This window comes from Humulus lupulus, chromosome 3 (genome assembly GCF_963169125.1).
Source record: "Humulus lupulus chromosome 3, drHumLupu1.1, whole genome shotgun sequence".
NCBI classification, from domain to species: Eukaryota; Viridiplantae; Streptophyta; class Magnoliopsida; order Rosales; family Cannabaceae; genus Humulus; species Humulus lupulus.
Window position 1 is genome coordinate 61,404,353 of NC_084795.1, and position 21,955 is coordinate 61,426,307.

Here is a 21,955-nt window from a genome sequence, read left to right on the forward strand (position 1 = left end):
CTTTAAATAATTCAGAATTATTGAGCTATTTTTCAATTGGATTAAGCATGTACAGTCCGTCCTTTTGTTTTGCATGACAAAGATTTTTCCCATTCCTTGAAATAAAAATCATATTATTATTAAAAGAAATGCCAAATTTTTGTTCATGTAACAAAGATAAAGAAATAATGTTTCTAGTAATTTCAGGAATAAATAGAACATTATTCAAAACTAGAAAATTGTTCTTAAAATTTAAATGGACTGTTCCACATGCTTTAGCTGAAATAAGCGCTCCACTTCCCACTCTCATAGTCATCTCTCCTTGCTCCAACTGCTTTGCGGACTCAAGCATCTGAAAACAAGAACAAACATGGTTAGTGGAACCATAATCAACTATCCATGATAATTTATCTTGTTCCACCATACAAGCTTCGAGTACAAGTAAATCTAATTTACCTTTCTTTTTCTCTTTCAGCTCAGCAAGAAACTTTGGACAGTTGCTCTTCCAATGACCATCGACATTACAATTGAAACACATTCCTTTGGGTGCCTTTTGTTTGGGGTCATTATTCTTTTTGTTCTCGGGTGCCTTGGATGACTTCTTTTCCTTTTTCGGATTGTCCTTTTTAGGTTTGCAGTCATTGTTATTGCTTTTTCTTTTCTTCTTTGAAGAAGAAGGTTTTGCTTCAGCCTAACTTGAGATTGTCTTGTTCAAAGACTCAAAAGTTTGTAATTCATTCAACAATTGTGTCATGTTAAATTCTAATTTATTCATGACATAATTTGTTGTGAATGTAGAAAAAGCAGGAGTTAAAGACTCAAGTATAATGCTTACTTGTGTATTTTCATCCATGACTGCTCCATGCGTCTCAGCTTCATGGAGTACACTGATCATGTTCAAAACATGCTCACGCACAGATTGACCTTTCTTCATCTTAGCATTCATATAGATTCTAGTAGCCTCATGACGACTTTGATCAGATGGGCGCCCAAACATTTCCTTAAGAGATTCTAGTATCTCAAAAGCAGTTTCCATGGATTAATGCTTTGTTCATAAGACATCACTCATGCTTACAAGCATATAGCACTTAGCTTTGTTATTGGATTGAATCCATGCATCAAATTTGTCCCGAACATGTTTCGGGGCAGTGGCACCAGGTTCTTCAGGACATTCCTCATTTAGGACAAACTTGTGGTTTTCGCTAACCAACAATATATTCATATTTGATTTCTATTTTATGAAGTTATCACCAGTTAATTTTTCTTGTGCGCTTAAAGTAGTGATGGGATTACCAGAGACAGACATATTTTGAATAAAAAAAATACAGATATTATTATTATATTTGGAAAAATAAATATCAAAGTTTCGAAAATTAAACGTGATGCATGAGCACAATTAAAACACATAAAATAAAGTTTAATTTCCACGATAAAACTTTCTAACAATTAAAGTGCTGCCTTAGGGTCGGTCAAATTAATCTTAGAGAATTTATAAGACATTCTTATCTTTATTGTTTAAAACTTAAAATAACTATTTATTTTCCCTTTTAAACATTAAAGTACTGCTTAGTTTGGTCAAGTATGGAACCGCTTAGTTTAAACATTTGGTGCTGCCTGGGCCATTTTATATGGAACCGTACGGACCCGTCCGTACAGTCCGTACGACGTCCCCGCTCGGAGGGTGGCCTTGGAGGAACGGTGGCTGAATTCTGAATCCCGGGCTCCGTTTTGACTTTTGTGTTATCAGAATTATAATTTTATGGTGTGAAAAACCGAATAAAATTACATAAATCCTATGCCCCTTTAATGGCTTACACAATGATCTAATCATAAACAAATCCTAACCCAAAACACCATACAATTAACGATTCAACATTCCCATGCATTCAATCATATTAAGCCATCCATTCATTCATCAAAAATAAATAAATGCATAAAACTAAACCCACACAGATTCAATATATATATATGTGTGTGAAGATGGCTCTGGTACCATTTGTTGGTTTTTATAGATCAAATCAGAGATTATACGCAGCGGAACAACAACAATCAAAATTGTTAATTTAACCCCACAAGATTTCTAGATCTACTTCTTCACATACATATATATATTGAATCAAATATATGAACAGAAAATTACCTCAAGTCCTTCCTTGCTGCTATCTTTTTGTATGGCAAAAATCCTTGAGATCTCACACCAAGATCTTCCAAAATGTTCTCAGAACACAAAGAATGAGTGTGGGCTCGCTATACAAAATAATAAGCAAAATTTATTTATCAGATGTTCTCAACACATGAGATCTGATAAAGTTTGGACCTAAGTTTGTGAAGAATAGTGACTTATGCTTGTATCACTGTTCTCTTTCTCTCAAAGAGATTTCACGATAATTTTCTATCCCTGAAAAGTATCGTTCTAAAAAACTGATATCCTATATTTAATATATCCAATATATTAAAAATAAAATATTAGTTATTTTAAACAATTTGAAAATAACTAATCAGTTATCAAATTATGTTTAAATAATAATATTTTAATCATATTACAATATCTCATTATTTATTTAATATTTAAATAACTAAAATTGTGGAACTAAGAAACTATCAAGAGCTTCTTATGCGTGTAGCACAGTGACTGTGCACTGTGCTACACGTGTACCACATGCCAAGGAAGGCATGTGATTTTTTCCAATTTTTTCTTATTATTTAAATACCAAAAATCTCAAAAATAAATTAATTCAAAAATAGTTATATTTTTTTTAAATCAAATAATTAATTAATTACACATAATTATACAATAATTATGTTTAGTGCATAGAAAAATATTTTACTTATCAAATAAGTCATTTTGCCCATTTTTGTATTTACATTTGTCAGTGTTTGTTTGAGCCATTTCGGGGACCATGGACCTATAATATTAAGCTCCAATAAATTGAAACTAAATTATTAAACTCTTTCAACATTATAGTTAATTTATTAATTCTGATATTTCTCCACTATAAATTCAGAATTGCACTCTTTATGTTATAGATATACTTTTATAGAAATCTTATTCTAAGCTGTCCATTGATATAACCATCTTACAATAGTTCAACCCTCTAATTAATTAGTTCATAAATTAGAATGGAAGAATTACCATTTTACCTTTCTAATTTACTTCTTACTCCTTAAGTACCATTAATTCACTAGTGAATAATTAATCTATAATCTAATTATAGATTTGAGCTCAAAATCATTCAGTTCCAGAATTAACCCTTAAGGGAACTAATATACAATCTGTTAGGAAATATTAGATTCTGTATTGTTGATACATGTTCCCAGACATCCATGATATTAAATCTCCAAAACAAAAGTCATTAGCCTCATTCTATGAAGAGACCTTAACGAATAAATCAAAAGATTTAATAAACATGAACAAGAGTTCATGAACACTCAGGATTTAGGTTGATCTATAAATGATCATCAATTATGATATGAATTACAAGTCTTTATTGTTAAATGGTTTTTCTATAAAGACTTTTATTCATATCGGTCCATATCATATATAATCATATTATATAAAGCACATTTACCGAAATGTCTTACCACATCAATAATCTGAATCTACATTATTTGTATCAACATGATACTCAGCAAACCGTACTTACAACCCCAATTAAAGAATTCCTTAACTTTAATTTGTTGTTGTTGACTATTTTTATTCATTCATGTGATCTTAATTCTCTCGTATTAATACAAGATCACATCCTTAATAATGAATATGGAATTTTTCTGATATTTACAAAATTATTCAAATAATAATTTAATAATCTAATATAACAATAATAGACCATTGTATTTATTTATTCATAGAAATAACAAATGTCTTTTACATGTTTTTAGGATATACTCCTAACACAAACTACCTGGATATTTTGGATTATGACCGTCTACTTAATCATGTTCTCACTCCTCATTCTTATTTCATAAGGTATAAATTTTACAATCCCACAATTTATTAATAACAAATTCTTTGTCACCTCTATTGAATAGAGATTAACTCCTATTCTAACAAATTTATCCAATATTTTCTTTCTGGTTGCTTATGTTTATGTTGTAAAAGTCTACCATGCATGTCAAGTTTTTTGGGCTTATTTATTGTTGTTTTTTTTAACGAATCCTACCATGTCAAGTTGATTACAAAAATGTAGTATTAAATAAAAAAAATGAGGAATCTTTCATATTTTCAACCTTATTTCTTAACCTATTTGTTTTCTTATTGATCAAATCATCAAATGAACATAATTTCAGTGGTCATCTCATATATGTGTGTATATATAATTTCAGGTGAATTACACAATTACATTATTAAACAAAAATATAAGAATTTGGAATACATATATTCCTCACTCAAATTATTTTTTTTAAATCTAATAAATCAAACAAATATACAAAAAAATTCTTTAAATTTATGTAATTTTTTATTATGAAGCGCGGCTACATTTCCTAGTTCAATTATAATTGAAAATTTAATTTTTTTTTTCTAATTTGATGGGATTGGATCAAATCAATTTAGATTGGATGTTGAGCACCCTAGCGTTAACTGTCTTCCAATCCAACAAATGTGCATTTATCAAACTATATATCTATTTTTAACTTTTAACTAAAAATTTATACCAATTCTTTTATTTGAGCTTATTTGTTTCAATTTTTTATTGTTTTTTTTTTTGCTTATATATATTTTTAAGGGAATATACTCATTTGGTACCCTATGTTTTTGCAAAATATCATTTTGGAACTCTCTGTTTTCAATAATGCTCAAATGGTACCCTGTATTTTAAAATCGTACATATTTGGTACCCTAAACTCAGATTTGATAGATAAAATTTTGTCAATATGATCAAATTATCATCAGTTATATGTAATTATGTAATTAAATTTAAATTTGTAACTTATATAATTGACAGCAGTTTAATTAATTGACAAAATTTTATCTATCAAATTCGAGTTACAGAGGGTACCAAAATGATACTTTGCAAAAACATAGGGTACCAAATTAGTATATTCCCTATTTTTAACTTGTGTACAAGAAGATCACAAGTTGTCGTTTACTAGTAAATTATAGAAAAAGAAAGGGAAAATACTATTTTGGCCCCTGTGTTTTGGCTGAATACTCGATTAGCCCGTATGTTTTGTTAAATGACAAAACAAACTCTCTATTTTGTGAAATGGAACAATATCATACCTTGAGCCCGATTTTTGTCAAACAATTTTTTAATATGACTAAAATGCCATCGTTTTTTTATTTTTTTATTTTTTTAATTCTTTTAATGAATTTTCTTTTTTCTAATATATAAAAACAATTTATAAAATATTTTAAATGAAAAAGAAATATATAATTGAAAAGTAAAAAAATCTCTAATGCCGAACCCAGGTGAGCTTCTCTTTCGTCTTCGTCTTCAGGCAGTTGTCGAACACAAATGTCAGCCAAATCATTAGTGTGATAAAGCTCCCTCCTCAAATTATGAGGTTGTCTTCTAGAATCAGTCTCCTCAAGGATTACATACCAACGTACTCAACACCAGTAGCTACCTTCCACTTCTTTCCATAAACTACACCAATGAAGAAATGACACAACTAGGTAAGAACCAAAATTGACCGACAGTATATAGAACAAACGTTCACAATTTCACCAAAAGAAATTAATGTTCACAATAAAATTATTTTTTTATGGATAAAAAAATAAAGATTACCTTTCAATACAAGCAGCCCACAAATCGCTAGAAAGAAGCTTATCCCTCATTGTTCTAGCCAATTTCTTCCCTTCCTGAGGCCTTGGAAGCTGAACCTCTTTGCCCATCTTCTGAGCCTAGCAGAATTCACATATCCAATCTTCTTCTGGAACCTCCTTCAATGGTGGTTTCAGACATTTCTAATGAAGCCACCTAAACAATCATCACACTCAATCATCACGGCCCTCCCAGACTTAAAGCACACCCTGCACTCCTCCACTTTCAGGTCTTCATCATTTGAACTTGCATCCTCTTTCCTCTTTCTTGACTTCAACTGCTCGTGATGCTGGAGAGAACAAAACTCCTTCCACTTGAGCTAGATCTTTCTCCTCTTTGCGAGTTCGTTTCTCGCTCTTTTTCTTAGAGTTCGAGGTTTTTTTCACATCTAGGGTTTTGGGAATCACAACATTTCGATTTCTCTTCCCTTTAATCGAATCCTCAAGGAAATCGAGGGACTTTTGAATCGTCTTTGCATCAACTCCCTCCCCCTTCTTCAAATTTCTTAGAGTTTTCTTCGTTGCACTCTCAATGGGCTTTTCAACAAGATTAATACCCTTCAATGGAGTTTGAATTTACAAATCGAAGTTGAGCGAAGTCCGGCGAATCGACCGACGAGGACTAGGTTTTGAGGTTAGCGGAGTTGAAGGAGTGAGCATGGACTATGAATTGACACGCGGAGAGTGGTTAGGTCTCCTCGAGGATTGGAGGGTTGTTGTTATGGCAGTCTTCGCCATGGATTTAGGGATAGACTAGTGGAGAAGTTGTTTAGGGTTATAGCAGACATGGTGACTGACTTTTTACTTTTCAATTATATATTTTCTTTTTATTTAAAATATTTTATAAATTGTTTTTATATATTAGAAAAAATAAAATTCATTAAAGGAATTAAAAAACGGAAAAATAAAAAAAAACGAGGGCATTTTAGTTATATTGAAAAATTGTTTGACTAAAATTGGACTTAGGGTATCATATTGTTCTATTTTACAAAACAAAATGTATGTTTTGTCATTTAACAAAACATAGGAGTCAATCGAGTATTCCGGCAAAGCACAGAGGCCAAAATGGTATTTTCCCATAAAGAAATGATAAATATTTCTATTGTTAAATTTAGTTGGTAAGATTCGTTAATTGTAAAAATTAAATGGTATCCTAACTAATAGCTGTTTATCAAACATCCAATCTTAACTAAAATTTGTGAACCAACATTTTTTTTTTTTTTTTGGCAAATGGACATGAAAATAAATAGTGTTTAATTGGAGAAGCTTTGATTTTAAAAAAAATATATTATATTATTTTCAAATTTTGGTATATTCCGAGCATCGCAAAGTCCATGCAATCTTACATCATTTGCATTTTGCAGACTAAATATATTCAGTTTCTCACCGTTTCATCGGAATACTCCTATTTATTATAAGGCATTTTAAATATTTGACTAATGAAAGTAAACGTATTATTTAATGAGTTTAAAATCTATATATATTATTGTACTGAACAATTGAAATATACAGAAAAGTCAAATGAATCATTTAATTTTCGCCAATATAAAAAAAATTTACATATCATTTTTTTGGCTGAATAAATTACATATCTTTTGGTTCGTAAAATTATGTTATTAATTCAATTTAGATATTCTTTATTTTTATTTTGTAAAGCATGTTTTGGAGCGTGGAATGTGAGTGTAACCATCGGCCAAATGGCCGGGCTCCGCCTTATGACGTTATCCGAGTAAAATATAGTTTTTTCTAGTCTCAACCTTGCCTTAAATATGTGCTCAGAATCCTAATTCGACAATGAGTTAGTATTGTATAATTTATTTTTGACACAAAAAAAATATACAAATGTCGACATAAAATGACACGTGTCGTTTTAGCTTTATTTTAATACATTCTTTTTTCAAAAAGAAAAATACATAACTTATTTTAATCTATTGAACTACTTGATCTTTCATATGTCAAAAGTGGAAAAATCTGAGAAACTGCTCTTATCTTTCTTCAAAAAGAAGAGCGTTACAATATCTATGTTGTAACTTAATTCAAACACTAGAATATAACTTTACCGGTTGAATCATATACTAATTTTAACTATGGTTTATATTTTTTTGAAATTTATGTTTGGTGTCATTATCTGTTTGGACCATGTATTTTGACAAATTATTTTTTGGACCTTATATTTTGTAAAATGGTTAAAATAGAACTATAAACTCAATTTTGATGAAAAAAAAAATTGAATATAACAACACAGTTTTTAAGCAGAATGATTTTATTTTTGTTCTGAATTGTTAGTTTGGTAAATTATTTGTGATTTTAGTTGCGAAAACATTTACCAAAATTGGATTTAAGGTTCTATTTTAACAATTTTACAAAATATAGGGTCCAAAAAATAATTTATTAAAATAAAGAGTCCAACAAAACACAGGTTCAAAAAATATAAACCCTTTTAACTAATAAAATTGATTTAGTAATATCAGTTTTTGTTATCTGGCTTCACAAAGGTATATTTTGAAAAGAAAAAAAAATCATTTAAAGATTAATTGTAATTGTATATTAATGAAGACGCAAGTTTTTGTATACAACAGCTGATCACCTCAAATAAAATAAAATAAAAATATATAAGGAAAAAGAAGAAAGGCCAAGTAATAGCAAACTCAAATAATATTTCACAGACATGATTATCTCGAGTTTTTTTGGTAAAATGACGTAGGAGATATAAGGTACATTAATTGTGTATATTCCAAGTGTTCCGTCTATGCCTTTCTTTTGGAATTAGAATATAGAAATATAAAGATAATATATATATATATATTTATATATATAAATCCTTCAACTATAAACAAATTGGACTGAGAAAATAATTATAATAATATATAACAATAAAGATTAATAGAGAAGAGTAAGAGAAAGACAACTTGAAATATGAAGGGTATGCGTATATAAGACGAATTTTAAAGCTAATTAGTTTAAAAACTCATTTTAGTAACATTAATAAACTAAACGCGTTACTAGCCAAATCCATCTCCTTTTACATCTTTCTTTTCTTAAATAAAGAGACCAAAAATCCTCATCATTAAGCTATATGCAATTTTGTTTTTGATTGAGTTCTACTTCTAGCTACTATAGGAATATCGATTCATTACAACATCTTGGTTGTTACGCTTACGATCAGATCATCATCATAAGGCTAAAGCTCAATAAGTACGTATCATTCATTTATTTATTGCTTTTGATCTGAACTCAGTCTCCAGTATTAGCTACTTTTATAGCTTTCCCACTTAAATTACGTAGTTTAGACCATGGAGATTGATTTGGTTAATATAACAGAGACAAAGCATCATTAATACTGTGAATATATGCACGATAATAATGGAGAAGGAGGTCAATTCAAGCAAGAATTCAGAGATCATAAAATATGGACCAGTGTTTGTTTTGGAATTCATAGAAGAGGAGGGAGATGAAGATGATGATTCGGAATCGGAATCGGAATCGGAGGGAAGTTTGTTTTCGATCGACATATTCAAGCATGAAAGGGTTTTTGTAGGTGTTGGCCATGGGAAGAACGATTCTAGCATGGATGCGCTGCTGTGGACTCTAAACCATGCTGTAACTGCCTCTACCAATGTCCATCTCATTCATGTCTTCCCTCTGCTTCGGCTGGTTCCATCTCCATGTAAGCTCCTCTCTCTTCTTCAATGGCTTCATTTATATGCTTTGATCTAATTAGCTACGAAAACATACTCAAAAAAGTGTTTATTATTTTAAAAAAACATTAAAAAGTGTAAATTTGACTTATAAAGGATGAAAAGGATAGAAGGGTTGACTTTAAATAATGGCAAGTGGCATGCAACTATTATACCCTACCATTTTCACACCAAATTAACATGAGTTGATCAAATTGTAGAAGTATCAACCCCACTGTTTTTTTGTAATAAAAAAACTATCAAGCCCACTACTTACTAACTTTTAGGTGGAAAAAGTATGTCTGTCATAGAGCTTATGACAACAAGCTTTTCATTAGTTAAAATCCCAGTGTCTGCTCAAGCAAACATGAAATTTTTTATTTATTTATTTTTATCCATTTTAGTAGGAGGGATGCTGCCAAAGAGTCAAGCAAGCCCAAAAGCGGTGGAGATCTATTTAGCTCAACAGAGAGACAAGAGGAAAAAGCTCCTCCAAAATTACATTGATGTGTGCTCAGCAGCTAAGGTAAAATGTTGTGTTGGCGTTCAAAAACATGTGTCTACATTTAAAACAACTATAATATGTTCTCCGTTTCTTCGTTATAATATGTTCTCTGACTTGGAAGAAGATTAAAAATGATAGGTCAAGGTAGAAACTACGCTAATAGAGAGTGGCATTCCTTCAGAGGCCATCCTACAACTAATTTCAACTCTCAAAATAAGAAAGCTAGTACTTGGATCCACCAAATCCAGTCTAAGGTACAAGAACGCCACTCTAAATTGTCAGTGCTCTGTTTTATTGTCGTTTTTTTTTCTTATCATTACTGACATATAAGTAAATCATTTCCACACGCAATTATTGTTAGGAAAGTGAAGTCTAGACGAGGAACTGCAAGTCAAATTCTTGAAAAGGCACCGCAAAACTGTGAGATTAAGATCATATACAAACGGGAAGAACTAGATGATGAATCATTTGGATCACCTTCTTCCAGGGATAATAGTAGAAATTCCTCATCTACACAAGAGGGAGATCAAGTCCCAGTAATAAGATCACCAGATATGGTTGGCCCTGAATCACCGTCTGTTGGAACAAATGTATCAGGACATATTTGGAGTGTCTTTAAATGGGTAGGAACAAAGCCCACTTCAAATTTTGGGTCTGGCAAGAAAACTGAGACCAATATCTCAGGTTTACATTTACAAGAAAATCTTCTTAATTAGAGAGAATATACTACAGCAAATGTAGCTATACCTATTCGTTTGATTTAATGCATTTTTAGTTTCTGAAATTAGACATCGCTCCAAGTTCGGTGTGGTTCTTTAACTTTGTTTCGTGTCATTCTCGGTCTCTTTGTCAAAATCTCACCATGAACTTCTGATTTCTGTCAAATTTCGGCAAGATTTTGTCCAAGAAACTCAAAGTCGCATTGAAAAAAAAGTTCATGAACTGAAAACATTTACAATTAGAATTTCAGAAACCAGACTAGGAATATGTCCAAAGTTAAGCAGCTATGAATGCACTTTACTCTTTCTTTCTTTCTTTCTTTTAGGGTACCGCCGCGAGAAGTCTTCCTCAGTTGCATATATGGTTGTATGTGAATTAGTTTTAGAATTATAGGGGAGAAAGTATGGCAATATTAATGGATGTTAAATCTAATTATGGGTCATTTCTTTACACTAAACTGGTGCAATTTCCTGTATTTGAAATGCCCAATATTGCATAAGCACAAAAGTCTAAGCTTGGTTTTAATAATCATAGCAATGGCTGATACTACATGAAATGGTGAAAGAAGCACAAAATGGTGTTAGTCAGTATGTTTTTCTTTAGTTTCATTTTTGTCTCTTTTTTTTTCTTCCTCTTCTTCATATGGATGACCACCACGTTGTCAAATGTCCCCGACAAAACAAATGCATAAATAAATAATTTCCCTATAGTACGTACATACTACATAATAACACCTAGTAAGTACGGGATCTAATAAAATTACTGACAATAATTTATATAGTAAAAGAAATTATTACACCGAATAAATTACTTACTTGACTAAGAAAATCCCCACTGACTCTAATCAAAATCCTCAAACATGTTATTTCTCTCTTTAAATTCAGCTCGACAGTATATGACAAACCACCTCAAACTAATAAGTTCAAAACAAAATGACGTACACAAAGCATAGAATTGCTAGAGACCATAGCAAAAACAGGCTCTTAGGTTCTGCTTTTGAATAGTCTCTGCTTTTTCCATTTTTTTTCTTTGCCGTGACATTTTTCTAAATCATGAAATCTAGAGATGTCGAGCCAAAAGATTTTAATCTGTAGGAACCTGAGACACCGTCTATAATGTGAGACTGTCCGGATTCTGAATGATCTTTGAAAAGGTCTGCAGGAAGGCAGCCAAATCAGCACCATAAATAATCCGGTGGTCGGCTGTTACATTCACCTGTACACATATCCAGGTCACTCGTTAGTATTTTTTTTTTATATGTATATATATGTATAGAAGCTTTCAACTATATACGAGGCTAGTAAGAAACAGGTAGCATTGTTTTCAGATCTTGGAGCCAGTGCATCTGAATTAGTCAAAACCACCGGACTCGAGAATCTGGATTGTTTCCCTCCTTTATAATAGGGGATGCACATGCATAGTTTTTACAGGAAAGCTTCTCTTTTGTGTATTAATTTTCTCTCCCACATGGATAAGTAAACTCAGAGAGTTGAGAAACATCAGAAACCATAGAACTTATCAAGAAAGCCTAGAGTCTATTGAGTGAGAACATTGAGTAACTAACGAAGCTATATCCTATTTGTGTGCGTAGCAAAAACTTGGAACTCAACCTTTTTTAGATATTTCAAATGGATCTGCAGTGATCAATAATCACAGAAATGGCAGTACAAACCTTAATTAATAAAGGCAGCCCCTATTTTTGGACATTCCAGATTTCTTATGACAAAAAAATTTGAAGGTCAGTTAAGTAAACTAGATTTGCAAGGTTTTAAGATCATATTCATGTATATCCTACTGATTCATTGGCTTGCAATATGATTGAGCAGGAAAAATCACAGCTACTTTTCAACACCGTTTCCTTATAATTCAATGCTTGATCTGTTAGAGAAGGGTCTTTAAAAGAGTAAAATGGGTGTAGGAGGTAATAAACGTGGGTAGACTACGCTCTCTTTCTCAAGCAATGAAACAACAACATTCATCTAATTTCAACAAAATGTACTGGTAAAATTTCCTAGAGCATAACAAAGGCAGAGCAAGAATGCACGATTTTTTTAGAAAAACAAAATCCTTGTAATGTTTTCCAAAATACAATGAAGCATAACATACAATGAAAAGTTATTCTTACCAGCATTTTACTCTTTACACTGAAAAATCCATCTGCATCAGCGATAACTGTTGGCTTAGAGGCTCCAACAGCCATGATAGCCCCCTGAGCACCAATCCACACATTCAGGAAAGGGTTAATCCACAACAGAAGAATCTAATCAACGTGATAAAGTTCAAAATTTCGTTTTTATTTCTCATAACTCACCTGGCCTGGAGGAAGAATAGCATCAAATCTGTCCACTCCAAACATGCCCAAATTGGATACAGTGAAAGTTCCTGCGGGGCAACAATAGGATTTAGCTTTATTTACTTATAAAAGGGTACCATGAAAATCAAAGAGATAAGTTGGTGAAGACCTGAATTATATTCATGAGGTTGCAACTGCTTGGAACGGGCTTTCTCAACTAGCTCTTTCCATTTTCTAGATAACATATACAGATCCATCTGTGACACCAAATACAAGTTACTAATTAACTGGTATACTTAAGAATCTAAAAATGTTAAAGAGGAAAACACAACAACAACAACCGGAAAGCAGATACCACCTACCTTATCAGCATCCTGAAGAACAGGGGTTATAAGGCCGCCATTGATTGCCACGGCAACTGCAATGTTTATGTTACTATTATATGTAAAGCTTTTCCCATCTTTGCACGTCGCATTCACAATTGGATGCTGAGCAAGAGCCATAGCAGCAGCCTTAGCCAACAAGGCAGTCATGGTCACACCCTTTGGTTTCACCTAAACAACACAATGCAAACTCAGTTCAAAATTCCAAATACCCATCAAACCATCACAATACAATACGCTAATTAAATCAATACCTTTTCATACAGCGCGTCAAGCGCATTAGTTGTCACCGGATATCCAACTCGGAAAGTCGGCACATTAAGACTCTCTATCATATTCTTAGCAACAGCAGCTTGCATTGTAGTAAATGGCACGATTGTAGAGCCCGGAAGCGGAGGAGGCAAAGAAGCAGAACCAGAAGAAGGAGCAGCTTTGGGAGGAGTGGCAGCCACCGGAGCAGGCGCTGCAGCAACAGAACTCTTTGAAGGTGTAATTCCAGCCGCAGCCTCCACATCCTCGGACGTAATGCGCCCAAATGGCCCAGAGCCCGCTACCGATTTAATATCCACCTTATACTGCTTAGCGAGCTTCTTCGCATAAGGCGTGGCCACAATCCTCCTGGGCCCCTCAGAAGGAGGCGGAGGAGGAGGCGAAGACCGAGCAATTGGGGCGGGACTCGAAGCCGGAGGCGGAGAAGATGGCGAAAGGGCGGCGGGAGTAGTAGTAGCATTAGAGGAAGAACCGGATTTCGCTGCCGCTTTGGCTTTGGCCTCGGCGATTTCTTCATCAGTCTCAGCCAACAACCCAATTGGAGCTCCAACCGGGGCGGTCTCACCTTCGCCGACGACAATCGCGGCAAGAATTCCGTCGTAGAAGGTCTCGACATCCATATCAGCCTTATCGGATTCGACAACGACAACACTCTCGCCCTTGGAGAGAACGTCACCCTCGGACTTAATCCAGGAAACGATCTTGCCCTCGGTCATGGTGGAGCTGAGAGCAGGCATGAAGATCTCCCTGATCTTGGATTTGACGGTATATATCCTCCGGCGGGGTTTGACAGGAAATGCGGCGGAAGAGGAGGGGCTGGAGAAGCGCCATGGGAGGGAGGTGGAGACCGAGGAAGAGAAGGAAATGGCTGCAGTTGTGGTCTTAGCAAGGAATGGAGAAGCCATTGTGAGAGAGAGAGAGAAATGGGGGTTGAAGAGTGAATGAGAGAGATAGAGGGAGAGTGATTTTAGAAGAAGATGAAGAAGAAAAGAGAGAATAGAGAGGCGGAGAAGACGAGGGAGAAGCTTTGAGCTGGCCGCAGTGTGCGTTTAAAGATTTGACTGTATACACTCTTGTTTACATCGCCCGCATCCATCCCCTTTTTGTTTACTCACACACTTCATTTAACAATGTTCGTTACTCGTTACCGTGGCTCCAGTCTGCTCTTCAATTTTTCATTGTTGTAACAAAAGAAAAAAACACAATTGGAGAACACCACGTCACCAAAAACTCAGTAAAAATTACAATTTTTATCATTGTTAATTTTAAAAAAAAAATAAAAATATGAAATTTTACAAAAAATACATATAACATTTTGTAATAGTTGTTAGTGTTTGGTGCAATTTTCTATTTAGTATATAAATATTGTAACATATAATTACAATTTATAAATTTTGATTACAAAAAATATATATTGTTACAAATTTGTTAACTTTATTTAAAAAAAATTATTTTACCATTCTGTATTTTTGTAATTTCTTTTAGATTCCATATCTTAAGTAATGTTTTTAGGAATTTTTGTAAATTTTATTTTCTACGAGGCACTCTAATTGAAAGATTATTTCTATAAGATACAATTGAAAGATTATTTCTATAAGATACAATAGAATGTCCAGTACTTTAGAACATGACATATTGTTATTGTTGTAATTTAATAATAAGTCTTGTATATTTCAGTTTAAATTAAAATATATAGGATTCAATATTTATTAACATCTATAATAGTATAAGGTGTTAGGTATGTAAGATATTCTTTAGCATTTCTCTAATTGAAATATATGTCTTTTAGCATTTCTCAAAACATAGTTGCAGTTGCATATACTCTATGCATGAAGTTCAATAAAAATAAAAATAAAATAATACACACACAATAGGACTGCTCCACATTACCGACAACTCAACTGCAAAATTGTTATTTTTGTCACATTTAAACCAAATTGCTCAATAATTAGTAGTGTAGTCGTGATTTTATATAAGACTATGTTCGGCATGTGCCAATGGCCCGTGTTAAATTGGAAAAAATCTCGATAATAAACATTAGTTACTCTTATTTGGGTATTAAAGTTGTATTTCGTTAAAACAAATAGTACCAAATGGATATATTCTCTATTTTATTTAATATTATAAGAATAAAAATTTAATAATGTGTATGATATATAGTTTTAAATTATTTTGTAATTCTTTTTTATTAAAAGAAAATATAGAGTGTCATATATGGATCACTTAATAAACCAAAAATAATAAACATTTCAAAGTTATTATTTTTTGTAAAGTTTTATTTTGAAAAATGATAATAGCAAATAATTTTATTGTTTTCAAAATATAAGAAATGAATAAAATATTGTAGAAGTTTTTATTAAGTTTATTTAAAAATAATAATATAAAAATTATTAAATATACTTTTGTTTTCAAAAATTTGCGTTTTAGATAAAAAGAATAGAAAATAATAGATTATTTTATAATTTTAATTATTGAAAATAAAAATAATGTTTTTTTTACAATTCTAAGATTTTGACAAATAAATTAAGCTATAATTTAATTAGGCAAATGTTTTAGTCCCTCGCGGGACTTAGTCCAACAAGTGAGACCCAAATAATTTGCCAAGTGTCAAGCTTTGAACAATTTTAGTGTTTTTCTTTTTTAAACTTTATGCTTGATTGACCGGTTGTGTAAACCGGATCTAAGAAATTATGTTGATATGACTGTGAAAAGTAAGGACAATAAAGTAATTTGTTGTCTAAAAAGTGCACAATCGAGGGCAATAAGGTAAAAAATGTATTGTGCTTGAACTTATTTACAATATTGGGTAAGTAGTTTTTTGATACGGCTAAGTAATTTTTAATGAAATGGTCAGTAATAACGTTGTATCGAAAAGTAAAAAACCTTGAAGTAATTTTATTTGTTTTTTTGCGTATAAGTAACATTTTTATGCTAGTAAGTAATATTTAATTGAGTGGTGAGTAATAATGTTATAACTGAAAGTAAAAAAACCTGAAGTAAATATGGTTTTTATTATTGTAATAATAATAATAAAAAAAACCAACAATGACTAGAATCCAATGAGCACACCTCATGAGCCTTAGTTGTTTCATGATCATCATAGAGAATTTTATTAGCTGCATTACTCATGTTGACAACATTGCACTAGTAATACATTTTCGACCAAATGATAATTAGATAAATGGTACTCATGTTAACAATATAAGAAACTTACTTGGTTCAAACAAGTACGACCTAAATCGAGTGGATGAGACTAACACTCCTTAGTAAGCACAAATCGAGCTCAGTACAAAGTTATATAATCTGAATAAGAACTTTGTTATTGTTTTTCAAACTCTCATCAACATAATACAAGAACTCAGTACAACATTTGTCAATGCTAAATACAAGATGATATCTAAGTTACATATTCTCTCTATAAAGCTATTAATATAATCTATTGACCAACGTGAGTCTAAATATCGTTTTCACTCACTAAAACTGCCAAATATTCAAACTGCAGTTATTACTGCTTTCTGTTGTGATAGTTGAACTGTGATTAAGTCCAATTTTAGAAAGTTTGGGAGCAAATAGTAAGTTAAGAGATTTTAACTTTACATAATATTATGATGAAAATTTTAGTCAAATAAGTTGATGTAGAGGAATGCAGACTGCATCTAATTTGCATAATTTGTACATCAAAATTGTTCATTAGTACACACTCTAGGAAGAGCCAAAAGACAACTTTACTATGTACATAATTTCAAGTTAAGTTAGTTAAACAATATAAAACTCGATGAGAGTAATGATAAAAGTGAAAGGAAAAAAATGATCAATAACAAATGAAACTTAACATGACAAAGAGTATGTGATTATATATTTATGAAACTACTAATTATTACAGGGGAAACACATCTATACATTGTATGGACACAATAAAAAAGATGAGATTATGAGTTAGAGAAGTACAAACCTCATCAACATTTGATCTCTTGGGATGCACTCATGATCAAATCTTAATCTTATCGTCTATATTGTTGTACACGAATAACAATATAAAAAGAACTTATCATTTTCCCATTTGAAATTTATTAATCAACTAAGAAGCAAAGGTGTAGATAACTAATATGACATAAAACAAACAAATAATGCACTATGAGTTTCACTAATATATATATATATATATTTTCTATTAAAGCAGTAAACCGAAATCAATCTGCAAACTTTTATCATCAATCTAAGATATATGCAATCAACTCTATTGGATTTTTGTTTATTTCCTAACAAAAAAATATGATTACTTGCACATGCTCTTTCGAAGTCACAATCACAAAAAGCTGGAAACATTGAAATAAATGGCCTGAAATTAGTTACAGCAAAACTCCCCAGGATCTATACTTACAATGCAAAAGAAATAAATAAAAGAAGGCCTAAAAGAGTGATTGAAGCACCTTATGCCTACAACATCACTTATAAAGATTACAAATCACATAAATAATAGGAATATTAAATAAATGAACATTTCATTTAGCTAATATTTTAAAGAGAGAGGCTTAACCTTTTCTGGCACCATTGCTTCATCACCTCTATTCTCAGCATTCATGTGATTCCTCTAATGTTTCATCTTTATTGTATCAAATCTTTAAATTGGATTAATGTCAAGAACCTGAAAAAGGGAAAATTAATAATAGAAAGAGAACCTAATTATGTGTGTGTTCATACATATATATATATAACTATTTGTCACTCAATATAAACAATTCATATATTATCACATGAAGATGATATGCACCAAAATAATATTAGCATGAAGCAATAACCGAAACTTAAAAACTAACCTCATGAAAATAACAACATAATAGTAGTAAATTGGTGTTACTTTTATTAAGCTTAAATTTCCAATAGATTTGCTTCCATAAAAATTATACATAACTTCCAATAGAGATTTTTTTTTTACAGAAATATAACCAAAAAAAAAAAATGCAAAAGGTAGTTGGTTGCTAAAGGATATGAAGGGATATATGTGTATTTTAACATATCCTCAAGCAAACACCACAATCTCACCATCCACCATGAATCCAATGGCTGAAAAATTAATGAAGGACTAAGTCCATCAAATACAAGTGAGGGACTAAAGAATTGCCCATTTAATTATAATAGATTACATTATATTTAATATGTATTATGTTTAATTAATCATCCATATTTGAATACACATTATATATTAAATGGTAAATACTCATTTAGTACACTGTGTTTTTATTGAAATACATACTTGGTACCTTGGGTCGGCCCATGAGTATTGGGGGCCCACAAAAAATTTTGGTATTTTTACAATATTTATATATAAAAAATTGTATTTTTGTAAAATTATGGGGTCTTTTTGTATAGAAAAAAAAATAACATTTTTAAAAAATAGGGTCTTTTTATTTAGGGGCCCTAGACACAGGCTTGGCCCGCCTATGCTTAGGGTTGGCCATGTTGGTACCCTATGTTCATTTGGTACTTGTAATTTGAAATCATACATATTTGGTACCTTGAACTCAATTTTAATCAATAAAATTATATCAATATAACCAAATTGACCTTAATTATATGAGTTTCATATTCAAATTTTAATAATTAATTACATATAATTGATGACAATTTAGTCATATTGATAAAATTTTATCGTTCAAATTTTAGTCCAAGGTACCAAATATGTATGATTTTAAATTACAGGGTACCAGATGAATATTATTGAAAATATAAGGTACAAAATATGTATTTTGATAAAAACAAAAGGTATCAAATAGGTATATACCCTATATTAAATGATAAATTTTACTATAAAAAATAATATTACTTATATATGCATCATTTAATTAATATATATGTATATTAAATATAGTTAATCAATCATATATATTTAAATACACATTATATTTAATTATAATTATGTTAATATTATACACAAAATATCAAAATAATTTTACTAATAAATAGTAACTAAAAACAAAATAATAATTTCACCCAAAAAGTTTAGTTCACTTCACTTTTTTATATATGTTATTTTATATATATATATATATACTAGATATAAACACAGCGCAATTTGCACGTTTTGCTTAGTTTTATTTATATAATTTATTATTATTTTTATTAAATTTATATTAATGTCATATAAATTTCAAATAAATATCCTATTTTAATTAAATAATTTATTTATTTTTGTTTAAGTTTATGTTTGTTCTAGTTTTTGAATTTGAGAGTGACAACAAGAGATTATATATTATATGTTTAATGTAATATTAAATATTATAAGTGGATTTTAAATTTAAGTTTCTTGCTAATTTAAAAAAAAAAACAATTTGTTGCTAATTCACAGTAGATTATATTATATGCTTAATATGATATTATTCTAATAAGTGAGTTTAAATTTAATTAAATTTTATTTAAGTTATAAAACATATGATTTTATTATTTTTAAATAATTATCATTGTAAAATATCTAAAAAATATCATATTTAAATTTGTTTAATTATTTATTATTTTAAAATAATTATCATTGTAAAATATATGAAAATTATCCTATTTTAATTTGTTTAATTATTTATTATTTTTAAATAATTATCATTGTAAAATATCTTAAAAATATCTTTTTTTAATTATTTATTTTATTTTATTTAAGTTTAAGTATTTACAAACTACCGTTAAATCTAAGAATATTCTGTTAAAGTTAACATTAAAAAAATAAAAAACCGTTAAAACCAATAATTTTCGTTATCTACATACTTATTATATAGAAGATATATTTGGCATAATCAATCATACATATTTAAATAATCATTATATATTAAGTATAGTTTGATTTTAAATAAAAAGAATAGAAATAAAATAAATTATTTTATAAGTTTGATTGAAAATAAAAATATATTATATTTTTTTGCAATACTAAATTTTTGACAAATAAATTAAGTTATAATTTGATAGTCTTATAACATGTATAAAAGAGTTATATTTAAATATATACTATAAATTTAAGTAATAAATTTAATTATAATAAATAATATTATTTATACATTCATTATCTAATATATATATATATATATAAATTAGTTCACTTTACTCTTTTATATATGTTATTATAAATATAGAATATGTATTATGTTTAATCAATAACTATTATATATTAAGTGATAATTTGATTTTAAATAAAAAATAGAAAATAAAATTATAATAAATAGTATTATTTATACATTCATTATCAAATATATATATATATATATAAATTAGTTCACTCTACTATGTTATTATAAATATAGAATATGTATTATGTTCAATTAATCATAAATATTTAAATAATTATTATATATTAAGTGATAATTTAATTTTAAATAAAAAGAATAGAAAATAAAATAGATTATTTTTATAAGTTTGATTGAAAATAAAAATATATTATATTTTTTTGCAATACTAAATCTTTGAAAAATAAATTAAGTTATAATTTGATAGTCTATAACATATATAAAAGTGTTATATTTAAATATATATATTATAAATTAAGTAATAAATTTAATTATAATAAATAGTAATATTTATACATTCATTATATATAAATTAGTTCACTTTACTCTTTTATATATGATATTCTAAATATAAAATATGTATGAGTAATGATATGTGCACTCAAAATATACAATTAAACATTATACACGATGTGTTAGTTTAATCTAGTTAATCACATTTATTAAAATTGAGACCCACTGTTTTAAAAAGCAGTGACACGTCACTGTGTATAATGTTTGAGTGCATATTTTGGGTGCACATATCATTACTCAATATGTACTATGTTCAATCAATCATACATATTTAAATAACTATTATATATTAAGTGATAATTTGATTTTAAATAAAAAGAATAGAAAATAAAATAAATTATTTTTTAAGTTTGATTGACAAAAAATATATATATATATATATTTTCAATACTAAATCTTTGAAAAATAAATTAAGTTATAATTTATAATAGACAATATATAACATATATAAAAGAGTTACATATTTAAATATATATAATATAAATTAAGTGATAAATTTAAATATAATAAATAGTATTATTTATACATTTATTATTTAATACACATTTTAAATATAGTTAATTAATCATAAATATACATATTTGTATACACATTATATTTAATTATAATTATGTTAATATTAGCCACAAAATGACAAAATAACTTTACTAGTGAATAGTAACTTGTTGACGCTGTTTTTCGTCAACTTAAAAAGGAGAGCAATTAAACATGAATATATCAGAGGAAATGAAATAAAAAGATGAAAACATGATCTTTTTACGTGGTTCAGTAGTTAAAATCTGTCTAATCCACGAGTCTGTGTTAT

At 29.5% G+C, this 21,955-nt stretch overlaps 2 protein-coding genes across 3 annotated transcripts; one reads left to right on the forward strand and one right to left on the reverse strand.

Annotated features, from left to right (window-relative positions):
- Nucleotides 1-8,721: 8,721 nt before the first annotated feature.
- LOC133822737 (U-box domain-containing protein 33-like) lies at nt 8,722-11,253 on the forward strand. 2 transcript variants are annotated; one of them, XM_062255174.1, is made up of 5 exons: nt 8,722-8,938; nt 9,065-9,410; nt 9,825-9,946; nt 10,064-10,179; nt 10,287-11,253. In XM_062255174.1, the coding sequence occupies exons 2-5, from the start codon at nt 9,107-9,109 to the stop codon at nt 10,639-10,641; spliced, it is 897 nt and encodes a 298-aa protein (XP_062111158.1). In that variant the 5' UTR covers nt 8,722-8,938; nt 9,065-9,106; the 3' UTR covers nt 10,642-11,253. The 2 variants fall into 2 exon arrangements, with proteins under 2 accessions (XP_062111158.1, XP_062111159.1); XM_062255175.1 differs by having other exon boundaries at nt 8,722-9,410.
- Nucleotides 11,254-11,387: 134 nt separating this feature from the next.
- LOC133822735 (dihydrolipoyllysine-residue acetyltransferase component 4 of pyruvate dehydrogenase complex, chloroplastic) lies at nt 11,388-14,701 on the reverse strand. Its single transcript, XM_062255173.1, has 6 exons — nt 13,576-14,701; nt 13,301-13,492; nt 13,108-13,195; nt 12,957-13,027; nt 12,771-12,854; nt 11,388-11,860 (listed from the first exon to the last, which is right to left on the reverse strand). Exons 1-6 carry the CDS (start codon nt 14,494-14,496, stop codon nt 11,756-11,758), a joined length of 1,461 nt encoding a protein of 486 aa, XP_062111157.1. The 5' UTR covers nt 14,497-14,701; the 3' UTR covers nt 11,388-11,755.
- Between the last annotated feature and the right edge of the window lie 7,254 nt (nt 14,702-21,955).